Source organism: Psilocybe cubensis, chromosome 11 (assembly GCF_017499595.1).
Source record: "Psilocybe cubensis strain MGC-MH-2018 chromosome 11, whole genome shotgun sequence".
NCBI lineage: Eukaryota > Fungi > Basidiomycota > Agaricomycetes > Agaricales > Agrocybaceae > Psilocybe > Psilocybe cubensis.
In genome coordinates this window covers 203,847-216,970 of record NC_063009.1, presented here as the reverse complement: position 1 = coordinate 216,970, position 13,124 = coordinate 203,847, and the positions used below count along the sequence as shown (strand labels likewise).

At 45.1% G+C, this 13,124-nt stretch overlaps 2 protein-coding genes across 2 annotated transcripts; both read right to left on the bottom strand.

Annotated features, from left to right (window-relative positions):
- Nucleotides 1-3,611: 3,611 nt before the first annotated feature.
- JR316_0011239 (uncharacterized protein) lies at nucleotides 3,612-4,063 on the bottom strand (the record flags this gene model as incomplete). Its single annotated transcript, XM_047896896.1, has 3 exons — nucleotides 3,612-3,754; nucleotides 3,807-3,999; nucleotides 4,055-4,063. The coding sequence occupies 3 exons, from the start codon at nucleotides 4,061-4,063 to the stop codon at nucleotides 3,612-3,614; spliced, it is 345 nt and encodes a 114-aa protein (XP_047743305.1).
- Nucleotides 4,064-12,127: 8,064 nt separating this feature from the next.
- Nucleotides 12,128-12,722, bottom strand: JR316_0011238 (uncharacterized protein; the record flags this gene model as incomplete). Its single annotated transcript, XM_047896895.1, has 4 exons — nucleotides 12,128-12,228; nucleotides 12,277-12,402; nucleotides 12,466-12,658; nucleotides 12,714-12,722. The coding sequence occupies 4 exons, from the start codon at nucleotides 12,720-12,722 to the stop codon at nucleotides 12,128-12,130; spliced, it is 429 nt and encodes a 142-aa protein (XP_047743304.1).
- Nucleotides 12,723-13,124: the final 402 nt, after the last annotated feature.

Sequence of the window (13,124 nt, the reverse complement as noted above, 5' to 3'; positions counted from 1 at the left end):
AGCAGTACGAACAAAAAGTATCGACTTGTATAAACACAACGTACTGGGAAGATTAGCTTGGGGTACTCAATGATAGCAATATAACTCACCTCCTTAAATATCAAGTACTGATTGGCGACCATAGGTTACTCCTGCAAATTCAAAGGATATGCAAAGATGGATTGGACATTTTGCCCCCAAAAAAGAATGTCGATTTAGATGTACAGACCAAAATACCATGAGACAAATTTCCAGCCAAGTTGAAGTTCCCACAATGGCCCGTGCACATTTACTGTGTGAGCATATTCGAGCGGAGTCTTAAATGACAACTGCGAATCGCGGACTGTATTGTTGAGGAGCGGACTGAAAGTAATCAGCCGGTAGGTCAAACACAAACTCTGGTTTACAATCTGGATATTTATTCACTTCCATATGGATCGGTTAAACTAATTATCGATTATAAATTCGTCGACGCTTTTGACGGATATCGGAACACTGAATACTGAGTGGTCCTTACCACTTATATGATATATACTGACTAGATTTCAGCACAACCTCATGTAAATCTGTCAGTGAATAAAGATATGAAAAATTGTGGTAAATAAATGAGATATCCTACCAGCCATTTATCAAAAAGCTGTGACACTTTTCATTCAATGCCAGCCCCATTTTTCATTCAATGCCAGCCCTATTTTTTATTGGATGCCAGCCATATTTTTCATTGAATATCAGCTGAATTTATCATTGGATGCCAACCAAATTTTTCACAGAATGTCAGCCGAATTTCTCATTAAATATCAGCCGAATTTCTCATTCCATGCCACCCACTTTTCTCATTCAATGCCAGCCGTATTTCTCATTGGATGCCAGTATCATTTAGATTACTTAATGGCTGCATCATTCTTTCTAGATTACTTAATGAAATGATCTTGATGTCATTGATCTGATTAGAATTAGGCTTTGGACCATCATTGATGGACATGACATCATGCTCAATTAGGGTCCTGGGCTTTTCCCTTTGCCTCGGCCCCTGGCTCTATAAATAGTGCTCATCCTATGCTACTTTTGTGCATTGCTGGCAATGGATTGGGCGCTTTTGGGGGCATTTCTGGACCGTTTTCCTTGGTCTCTTTTGGTATACCTATAGTTATAAAGTGTCCCAATCCGAATCTGAAATCAGAATTGCAATATCTTTACTCATTATTGTGCAATTAAGTGTGCGATGTTTTGGTCAAAAAGCGCACCTTGAATAGCACCCTCCAGGGGTGGGTATTCACCCTTTTGACCATTCCATTATTTTTTATTTATGTTAGACAGAGTACATGCCAAGTTTTAGCTTAATTGGAGCAGTGGAACCTATTGAACTAGAATGTGCACCCTACCCCTCCTCCTACCCCTTGTACAAATGCCTTCCTGACCAGATAAATTCAGGCCCAGCTAGGGTTGGTTAGGCGCCCATTATATCAATTTTTAGAGTCCTTAATCTCAATTAAATTCCAAGATTGAAGGGTACCATTCTCTATTCCCTCCAGAAATTATATATTTTATTACAGGATAGAATGGACATCTCCAGTACATATAAGTATGTAAACCTGTCCTACACAGTACCAGAAACGCAATACATACCTTTGAAACATTCTAGATAAAGAAGAACACCTTGGTTATGAGGTCAACAAAAAGACATTAGGTTTCCACCCTAATATGAGCATATCACCGCTTATACTTCACCAAAATCCTCATATTATACATCTACTGAGAGCTATTATGGTCCTCTACATATTATATTCAGTGTGCTAAACAGCCAGAGCACCTCACAAAATTGTACAAGAAGAATAAGCAAAATTGTCTAAAAATAGCGAAAAGGCGAAATATGATGGGCAAGATAACACCCAAAAAATACAAATATGATACGGTTGTGTAGCCCCAAATGACACCTATCTGTGGTATATAAATTCATGAAAATCCGATGAGTATGAGCTGAGATATGTCAAAATGTATCTCGGAGAAAGGCCAAAGAGGTGACCACAAACAAAGCATAAATAAAGGCCAATATCCATCCGGGTCTCTGATGGATTCTTCAACACCTTTCTTTCCATATCTCGACAACCACTGGTCCAATGCACAACATCATTAATGTTATGGAAAGCTACATTTTGGGGCTATACTATCCTGCTTTTATATTTTCTGATTATGATCATTTATATATGGTAAATGCGAAAATACTGTGCATTTTGATAAAGAATGGTATTCCCTCTGCAGCATCTCATATCATGGACGGATCTTTTTGCACCTTGAGAATGATAGTTAGGGGGCAACTATAGGTATCTGTAGACGTCAAGAATATGATTTACAAAGAAGTATTTGTAGAGATATAACCTAATCAATAACCTACCATACCTGTCCTCATACCCCTCCTTGAATCAGTATGTTCCCTTGCTGCAGAGGGTTTTTAAGGGTAGATTTTGGACTCTATGTCCTGTTATTAGTAGATCTACATGTTTTTTAATGGTCTGAGAGCCCATCCTATGGTATAATAAAATACACAAGTTCTGGAGGGAGTGGGGGGTAGTACCCTTAAATCTTGGAATTGCACCAAGATCTTGGGCTCTAAAAATTGGTATAATAGATGCCTACCCAGCCCTGGTTGGGCCTGAATTTATCTGATCAGGAAGGCATTTGTACAAGGGGTAGGAGGAGGGGTAGGGTGCACATTCTAGTTCAATAGGTTCCACTGCTCCAATTAAGCTAAAACTTGGCATGTACTCTGTCTAACATAAATAAAAAATAATGGAATGGTCAAAAGGGTGAATACCCACCCCTGGAGGGTGCTATTCAAGGTGCGCTTTTTGACCAAAACATCGCACACTTAATTGCACAATAATGAGTAAAGATATTGCAATTCTGATTTCAGATTCGGATTGGGACACTTTATAACTATAGGTATACCAAAAGAGACCAAGGAAAACGGTCCAGAAATGCCCCCAAAAGCGCCCAATCCATTGCCAGCAATGCACAAAAGTAGCATAGGATGAGCACTATTTATAGAGCCAGGGGCCGAGGCAAAGGGAAAAGCCCAGGACCCTAATTGAGCATGATGTCATGTCCATCAATGATGGTCCAAAGCCTAATTCTAATCAGATCAATGACATCAAGATCATTTCATTAAGTAATCTAGAAAGAATGATGCAGCCATTAAGTAATCTAAATGATACTGGCATCCAATGAGAAATACGGCTGGCATTGAATGAGAAAAGTGGGTGGCATGGAATGAGAAATTCGGCTGATATTTAATGAGAAATTCGGCTGACATTCTGTGAAAAATTTGGTTGGCATCCAATGATAAATTCAGCTGATATTCAATGAAAAATATGGCTGGCATCCAATAAAAAATAGGGCTGGCATTGAATGAAAAATGGGGCTGGCATTGAATGAAAAGTGTCACAGCTTTTTGATAAATGGCTGGTAGGATATCTCATTTATTTACCACAATTTTTCATATCTTTATTCACTGACAGATTTACATGAGGTTGTGCTGAAATCTAGTCAGTATATATCATATAAGGTGGTAAGTAGTAGTGGAATACTGCAAAACCTGAGCGTTATAATTAAATTAGAGAAGGTACACCTTTAATTTAATAAGTCAAATAACCTTTTGCGCCAGTAGGTGATTTGGTATTCCATCGAATAATTGAGCCCTCCTCCACATGAAACACGGAGCCAGGTTTCAACAGGGTAGTGTGTCCCGGCTGAGCCATGTCCTCAACATGCCATTCACCTATGTGCGACAAGTCAAATTACTCCATTACTATGCGGTATAGAGTCCTCACCTTCAGTTATGTGAAATACTCCTGGCCCAGGATATTTAGCAGTAATGACAATTCCTTGCTCTCCCGCAAAGAGCGTGGGGAGCAGATAACGATCTGTATCTCCAGAATGGTCATGTCGCTCAATATCAGGATGTATGATCCCTTTGGCTGAAAGGTTGTGAGGGTTTCCAATGTACTGATCGCTTGTGATATGCTATTAAACTCACAGTGAACATGGTATGAGGTTTTACTGTCAAACAATAACGCACCTTAGGCATTTTTATGAAGGGTTACGGAGAGTAGATGGTGATTGACTCTCACCCAAATGTTAATGCGTGTTATATATTATCGTGGCCTGTCAGATGATGTAAGGTTATCATCCAGCACTATCTTTCTGACATATCTGTCCAATAGAGTACATGGATAACGGAACATCATAGTTACACTACATATAACTATTTGTAGCTATCTTGTCAAATGTCAAGGTATATATGATGTCTATTCCTTCACAAATATATGGCCTCAGAATACGAATTTAAGATGTCTGATGATCCGAATTTGGAGGTCAGTGAGGATAGCCACACGAGGTACTACAGATCTAAACTTGCATAGGCTCATCAAATATTTGTTATCCTTGTTGGGAATTTCTCAGGCTTAATGCTTCATCAAACAGTTTAAGGTAACGAAACTTGAATATCAGCGTATTTTCAAGTCAATTTACGAAAGTATATTGGGTTTATCAACTTTCAAGTTTGTATCAAAAGGAAATTTTTCAGGGAAGCCAAAGGCTACTCAAAAAAACGGTCAACGTTTCACTCCTTAACGATGAACTCGTTGATGAGCATCAAACTGCGCTGACCACTGAAAACGCGTACTTTTTGACCTTACCACGGTTTTCGAAGCTACCTTTCGAAGCATACGAGCATACTCGGGCTTTAGGGGTTCACCATTCTTTCGATTCAACCCTCACAGATTTCGATCACTTTCGTTTCACCTCTGATATGGCGTTCGAACCTCGTGCCAGGTACATACTGACTTATTTGTCTTTTCAATTCATGTTCCCCTTGCTATTTGGTTTGTTTTGGAATGATATTTGCCAAGGATCTTTTCATGTTCCGATTTTATTGCTATAATTCCTTAAGGTACTTCGAATAGGTTCAATTTTGTCTTATGTAGTGCGATACCGCAGGGAATGAAGGAGATTTTGGATCCCCCGAACTTTGTCTCTCACTTCGTACCGCGTAAACTTCGTTTGACTTCGTTTCACTTCGTAACTGCGTTCCCCTTCTATATCACTCGTCAGAGAGCTTCGAAACCCTTGCCAGGTTGCTCCTCAAAACTGCCTCGCAACTACCGAGCCTCGTTGATATTGGTTACTTGCTGGTGCTTATTGTGTTGTGCACTGCATAGAGCCACGACAGCTCATCATTTTGGAGCCCACCGCGACGGGTTTCATCAAAAATTGCATCTTCTGGCACTCGTCGCTCTCGCACTCGTTATATTGCACCCCCTACAGATCGTCAACTTCGAAGTGCAACTAGAGCTGCAGCTGAAAGTGCACAGAATCTTGCTCTCCTCAACGAACTCGTTGCCATCGGCCAAAATCCTTTCGACCTTTCCGACACCGTTCCGTATTTGCCTTCAACAATGTCTGCAACAGTACCCGCACCAATTCCTATGCCTGCTCGAGGAGATTGCTCCGCACCTCAGTTCGATCCATTGAAGCCTCGAGAGCTTCGTAGATATTTCGCCGAACTTGAGTTCCTCTTTGAACGTGCCCAGATCACTGACGAAACGCAAATGAAGAAGCACACCACTCGTTTTCTTGATGTTGATACTGCAGACATCTGGGAGACTCTCAAATCATTTTCCGACGTCACCAAGAGATTTGTCGACTTCAAGGACGACGTAAAGGGTCTCTATCCTGATGCTTCAGACAAGCAGAAGTATTCGATGACGGACCTCGATCTTCTCATTGGCACCCAACAGCGTTTAGGCATTAATTCTATTTCGGATCTCGCCAACTATCATTGACAATTCACTGTTATATCCACATTTCTCATTTCAAAAGAATACCTCTTTTCTCTAGAACAGTCTCGCTTCTACATCAGGGGATTCCAATCGCAGCTCTGGCTTCTAGTTGCCAATCGCCTCCAAGTCAAATACCCCAACCACGATCCTGCAAAGCCTCACACTGTGGACGAAATCTTTGAAGCTGCGAATTGGGTCCTTCAGGGAGCGTCATTGGGACATCACAATGCAACTGCCATTTCAACCACCCCATCTATCGTTTCGGAACCCACAATCAAAGCTGAAAACCTTACCTCGATCCTCTCAGAATTTACCAAGTCCATTGTCGAAGCCATTGGTCAGAACCGTTCGATTCCTAGAGCTGCATCCTTTTCCACCGGTGTTCGAAACCCAAACAGCGCCTGCAATTTCTGTGGCAAGGATCACTACATTCGTGAATGCGAGCACGTCGATGAGTACATCCGTGCTGGCAAGTGCAAACGCAACATCGAAGGCAAGGTAGTTCTCCCTTCAAACTCCTTCGTACCTCGAGACATTCCAGGCACTCTCCTGAAGGATCGCATCGACGAGTGGCACCGCCGAAACCCCAATCAGCTTAGCACAGGAACACTTATGCATTCAATTGTTGCTACTTCGAACTCATCAGGGCAAACCATTCTAATTCCTACTGCGTTCCAACCCACTTATCAGCTCTCTGCCTCCGATCGAATCGCATCCCTCGAAGCAGAACTCTTTGCACTTCGAGCTCGTGGTCCTGACTTCACACCCATTATTCGCACTCGTGCCCAGCGCAATCGAGATACTGCTGTCGAGCCCAAGGATGAGCCACTGCCTCAGTCCAAGGAACCACCTGCTGTCACTCGTGAACAGTCACCTCCACCACAAACTCCTTCGGTGCCTATTGCACCCACTCAGCCACCAGCGCCCATCCCTGAACACCCTTATCTAAATGTTCCGGAGGCGTCATATGCCCCTCCCCGTGATAGGAACGTAGGCGCACCAGCTCCGAAACCCGCGAACCCCAAGAAACCCGAAGCGGCTTATCGAACCCTTCCCCCTATTCATGATCCTGTGGTTGCGGAGTCCGTTTACAGCCGTTCCCTCAATGCCCCCATCACCATCACTCAGCGCGAACTTCTATCCCTTTCTCCAGAGGTTCGTAATCAATATCGCGAAGCTACCACCACCAAACGTCAACCCAATGCAAAGGAGGGAACTGCCCAACTTACATTCGTTGAAGATGAAGCGTCACATTCCGCACCCGAGACTCAGCAGACCTCCACACCTCCACTCCGCACCTATGCCCTTGCTAACAGTCAACATCGAAGCCCACCCATCGGAGCCACAATCATCGAGGACGATTTTGAAACCTACTATCGCTCCCTTCGACCGGGTGAAGAACCTGATCCTAATCGCCTTGTTGTTGCAATGGAATCTGCTGCACTTCGTTCTATCTTCCCCCTCATCGACAACAACATGAAGGTCGAATGTATCATTGATCCTGGGAGTCAAATCATCGCAATGTCCGAACAAGTTTGTCTCGACCTCGGAATCACCTACGATCCTACCATTACGCTTCGAATGCAATCAGCTAATGGCAGTGTCGATAGATCTCTCGGACTAGCTCGAAATGTACCCTTTCTCATCGGCGACATAACACTTTACATGCAAGTGCACGTTATTCGAGCTCCAGCATACGACATCCTGCTTGGAAGGCCCTTTGATGTGTTGATAGAAAGTGTCATTCGAAATTATGCTAACGAACACCAAACCATCACTGTCCACGACCCCAATACAGGAAAGGTTTCGACAGTCCCGACCTCTCCTCGCGGTCCCCCCCGAAGTCATTTGTGCCAACACCATTCTGGAAATTTTCGGGAATAGAGGAGCTAGATAAGCACGAGGGCGAAATAGCATTCTCTATCACCCTCAACGAACACGGTGAACCTCATGTCAAAGCTTACCAGTTACTAGACTCCTCGAATCCAGACTACGCTCGATCTTATCTTACTGCTTGTGATCTCTTCTCCATTCCTGTCAATTCTGATCTCAAGTCTGTTCCGGCCTTCGCTAATCTATTTCTTAATACCACTAATCCACCCAGACCTTCGACCGCAGTCCCATCCAGTTCCTCGACAACTTCTTTACTTGCTCCAGAACCTCCTTGTACCATACCAAAGCCATCATCGTCTTCTTTACCCTCTGGATCTTCTATCAGCTCGGAACCTTCGAATTCCACTTCCTCTCCCATGTACAATATTCCGACTATGCCATCGACTTCTCTGCCTTACGGAGAACCTAACATCTCAGACTCGACGGCAACACCTCTTGTTTCGAAACATAATATCGCAACCTTATTCCCTCCAAAGATCTACTCGCGCCCTAAATCTCGATCTCCCAATGTCTCCTCGTTTCTAGCCCGCAAGAAATACAAACCAGTTGCCTTGAAGGTTCGCCCCGTAATTGCCAAGGTTCCAGAAAGGTTTCGAATCATCCGTAACATTAAAGGCGACCCACTCGAAAAGCTCCCTACACTTAGCACTCAACCTCCACCCTTTGAGCCTCGAGGACGATACACTACCGAACGCCGTGACCAATTCGATAAAGCTAACGACTTCAACTTCCTTTGGCCTGCCGAGCGCGACCTCCTTCATCATTTTATGACACTCCATAACGACGTCTTCGCATGGAATGATACAGAGCGTGGTCATTTTCGTGAAGACTTCTTTCCTCCAGTCGAAATTCCAGTCATCGCACACAAGCCTTGGGTACTTCGAAACATCCCCATACCCCCAGGAATTCATAAGCAAGTTTGCGAGCTTATCCAAAGGAAGATTGATGCCGGAGTCTTCGAACCATCCAACTCGTCCTATCGATCCCGCTGGTTCTGCGTCGTCAAGAAGGATGGGACTTCCCTTCGTATAGTACAGTCTCTCGAGCCCCTCAATGCAGTCACCATCGCTCATTCCGGAGTTCCCCCTTTCACTGAGGATGTTGCTGAACACTTTGCTGCTCGCGCCTGCGGAGGAATGCTTGACCTTTACGTTGGATATGACGAAAGAGCCATCACAGAATCATCCCGAGACCTCACTACCTTCCAAACCCCCTTCGGCGCACTTTGACTCACCACTCTCCCTATGGGGTGGACTAATTCCGTTCTTATTTTCCATGACGATGTTACATATATCCTTCGACCTGAAATTCCTAAATACACCATTCCTTACATCGACGATGTCCCTGTTCGAGGTCCCGAAACACGCTACATTACTTCAAATGGTGACTTCGAAACCATTGAGGCCAACTCCGGCATTCGTAGATTTGTTTGGGAACATTTTGAGGGTCTCAATCGTATCGTTCAACGCATGAAGTACTCTGGCGGCACCTTCTCTGGCTACAAGTCAACTCTCTGTGCTCCTGAGATCACGGTCCTGGGCCACCGTTGCACTTACGAAGGACGACTTCCAGACACCAAGAGGGTCGATGTCATCGTCAAGTGGGGCCCATGCTTCTCTCTTTCGGAAGTCCGAGCCTTTCTAGGGACTATAGGTGTTTGTCGCCGCTTCATTCGTAACTTCGCACATTGAGCACATGCCCTCACGAAACTCACTCGGAAGGATGCCCCTTTTGAATTCGGACCACATCAAATATCAGCCCAGGAAGACCTCAAGAAAGCTCTTCTTGCTTCACCCGCACTTCGGCCCCTCAACCACGAGTCAGGAGCACCCGTCATTCTATCAGTCGACACTTCGAACATTGCTATTGGGAATATCCTCAGCCAGTGCGACGTTAATGACCACCGGATCCGCTACATCACTCGCTTTGGATCTATCACACTCAACGACCGTGAATCCCGCTTCTCTCAGCCCAAGCTCGAACTCTATGGTTTATTTAGGTCCTTCAGAGCACTTAAGCACTATCTCATTGGCCTTCGAAATCTCATCGTCGAGGTTGATGCGAAGTACATCAAGGGCATGCTTGCAAATCCCGATATCGCCCCTTCGGCCAGCATCAACAGGTGGATCGTCGCAATACTAACATTTCATTTCACCCTTGTGCACGTTCCCGGTGCGTTTCACGGACCCGACGGATTGTCTCGAAGACCTCAGCAGCCAGGCGACAAGCCCGAACCCGAAGATGACTTCGAAGACTGGATCGACAAGCTCCATGGTTTCGTTCACATGATTAATCCCATTTCCCCAGCTCGAATTCACCAACCGCCCATTCTCATATATTCCAACGACATCGACACCTCACAACCAGCATCCGAAATCAACAAAGAAGATAATCAAGCCCCTGAAGACTCGTATCGCATCGTGCCTCGAACCGATAATGCAGTACTCGCCGATGAACGTCTTCATAAAGTCAGAGACTGGCTTTCCACTCTCGAACGCCCTGCGGACATGTCCGACTCTAACTACGAAACCTTCGTCAGGTATTGCACGGAGTTCTTCATTGATTCGAATCGTCTCTGGCGCAAGGATCCCCAAGGAAAACATAAGCTTGTAGTTCCCCAGCATCGTCGACTCTTCATTCTAACTTCGGGCCATGAGGATACTGGACATCGAGGCTTCTTCGCAACAAACGCTATTATCGCCGAGCGCTATTGGTGGCCTCTAATGGCTGCTGACGTTGCCTGGTTCGTTCGCACATGTCATCTATGCCAACTTCGACGCACCCAGAATGTTTTAATTCCTCCAACAGTCGCTATGCCTGCACCCCTGTTTTCGAAGGTCTATCTCGATACTATGTTTCTTCCCCCGGCAGGAGGCTTTCGATATATCATCCAGGCTCGATGTTCACTCATTCACTTTCCAGAATACGCCATGCTTCGTCGAGAGACAGCCAAGACTGTTGGAGAGTTTATCTTTAGAGATCTCATCTGCAGATATGGACTTCTCCTTGAAATCGTCACCGATAACGGGCCAGCCATCATCAAAGCTTGTGCCTACCTCGCAAAGAAGTACAACATTCGACACATTCGCATTTCGGGTTATAACTCGCAAGCCAACGGCCTCGTTGAACGCGCGCACTTCGATGTTCGACAGGCTCTCTTCAAATCTGTAGATGGTGATGAATCGAAATGGTACATGGGTACTCATTCAGTGTTTTGGTCAGAGAGAGTCACCATCAAGCGTTGCTTTGGGTGTTCTCCATATTTCGGACTTACAGGAACTCAACCCCTTCTCCCCTTTGATATTGCAGAGGCTAACTATCTTCTTCCCCCTCCGGATTCTATTCTCTCCACAACTGACCTTATAGCTCGTCGTGCAATCAGTCTTCAAAAACGTCACGAACACCTCGAGGAACTTCGAACCAAGGTCTATGAAGCTCGAGTCAAGGCCGCCGTCCGCTTCGAAACAGAGCATTCTCACACCATTCGCAACTTCGATTTTAAGCTCGGAGATCTCGTACTCATCAGGAACACTGCCATTGAAAAGGCCCTCAATCGCAAGATGCGAGCTCGATACCTCGGCCCCTTCATCGTCATCTCGCGCAACAAAGGAGGTGCATATATTCTTGCAGAGCTCGATGGTACCGCTTTCCACCGTCCCACTGCTGCATTCCGCGTTATTCCATACTTCGCACGTACTTCGATAACCATTCCACCTCTCGACAAACTCCTTGACATCACCACCAAACGTCTACGCGAAATGGAGCAGTCAGATATAATTGATCCGGACGAGGATGATGAGGATGTTAATGATCCAGGACTTCGAATGGCAGAGGCTCGCAACGATGACTGAGGACAGTCAATATTTCAGTAGGGAGGAGATGATGAGCATCGAACTGCGCTGACCACTGAAAACGCATACTTTTTGACCTTACCACGGTTTTCGAAGCTACCTTTCGAAGCATACGAGCATACTCGGGCTTTAGGGGTTCACCATTCTTTCGATTCAACCCTCACAGATTTCGATCACTTTCGTTTCACCTCTGATATGGCGTTCGAACCTCGTGCCAGGTACATACTGACTTATTCGTCTTTTCAATTCATGTTCCCCTTGCTATTTGGTTTGTTTTGGAATGATATTTGCCAAGGATCTTTTCATGTTCCGATTTTATTGCTATAATTCCTTAAGGTACTTCGAATAGGTTCAATTTTGTCTTATGTAGTGCGATACCGCAGGGAATGAAGGAGATTTTGGATCCCCCGAACTTTGTCTCTCACTTCGTACCGCGTAAACTTCGTTTGACTTCGTTTCACTTCGTAACTGCGTTCCCCTTCTATATCACTCGTCAGAGAGCTTCGAAACCCTTGCCAGGTTGCTCCTCAAAACTGCCTCGCAACTACCGAGCCTCGTTGATATTGGTTACTTGCTGGTGCTTATTGTGTTGTGCACTGCATAGAGCCACGACAGCTCATCATCGTCAATGCCTTTGACAGACACCGGGACATGGAACGCCGCAAAGCCTATGTAGTTGTGAGCGGTGGGTAATATAAATCAAAACTCCGATGTACCTTTGACTCCAGAAGGCGACCCGCAGATCCAGCAAATCGATGCACCCTCTTCGACGTGAATAACAGAGCCGGCGCTGATAGTGGTACTGTGCACAGGCTCGGTGACGTACTCAAGAAGGCATTCGCCTTGATACAATCACATTTTGATGAGTTCGGGAAGGGAATAACGTCGTGTTCAGAGATACTGACCCTCTGTGATATGATAGACGCCAGGACCAGGATACTTGGCCAGCACAGAAGCGCCGTTCTGAATGGTAAACACAGTTGGAAGCAAGTAATGCTCGGCGTCGCTGGGGTGATCGTGATGTTCGATCTCTGGGTGTATGAATGTTTTGTTGGTGACTTCGTAGGATTTCCCGACGTAGTGCTCGCTTGGGATATGCTGTCGATACGACTATCAGTGTATGAAACCTGTCGAATAAGCTTGTGAAGCTTACTTTGGGCATTGAAATTGAAACTTGGATTATTGGTTACTAGATGTGTAGTCGTACAGCTGATTGTTGGGTCTTATATCTCAGATGAGAATGTCAGTTATAGAATATCGATATCACTTCAATTGCATGACTAGTCCGCTGTACAGGTGATGACCTTCTAACCCTTTAACCACAGCCCGATATAACTTTGATAACATCGACAATGTACTAACCCCCTGCCCTGTTTCCAATCCTTCTTCACAAATCGGTATACAGTAGCGGACAGGGTTTCTGCGGACAGGGTCTCTGCGTTTAACCCTTCATGAGAGAGAAATGACATGTCCGATGGATTCTAGTCAAGGGTGGCAATTCTGGAGTCAGGATATGTGTGGTTCTACCGTGCTACGTTTAGAAACCCTAGCTGGAGGATATTGT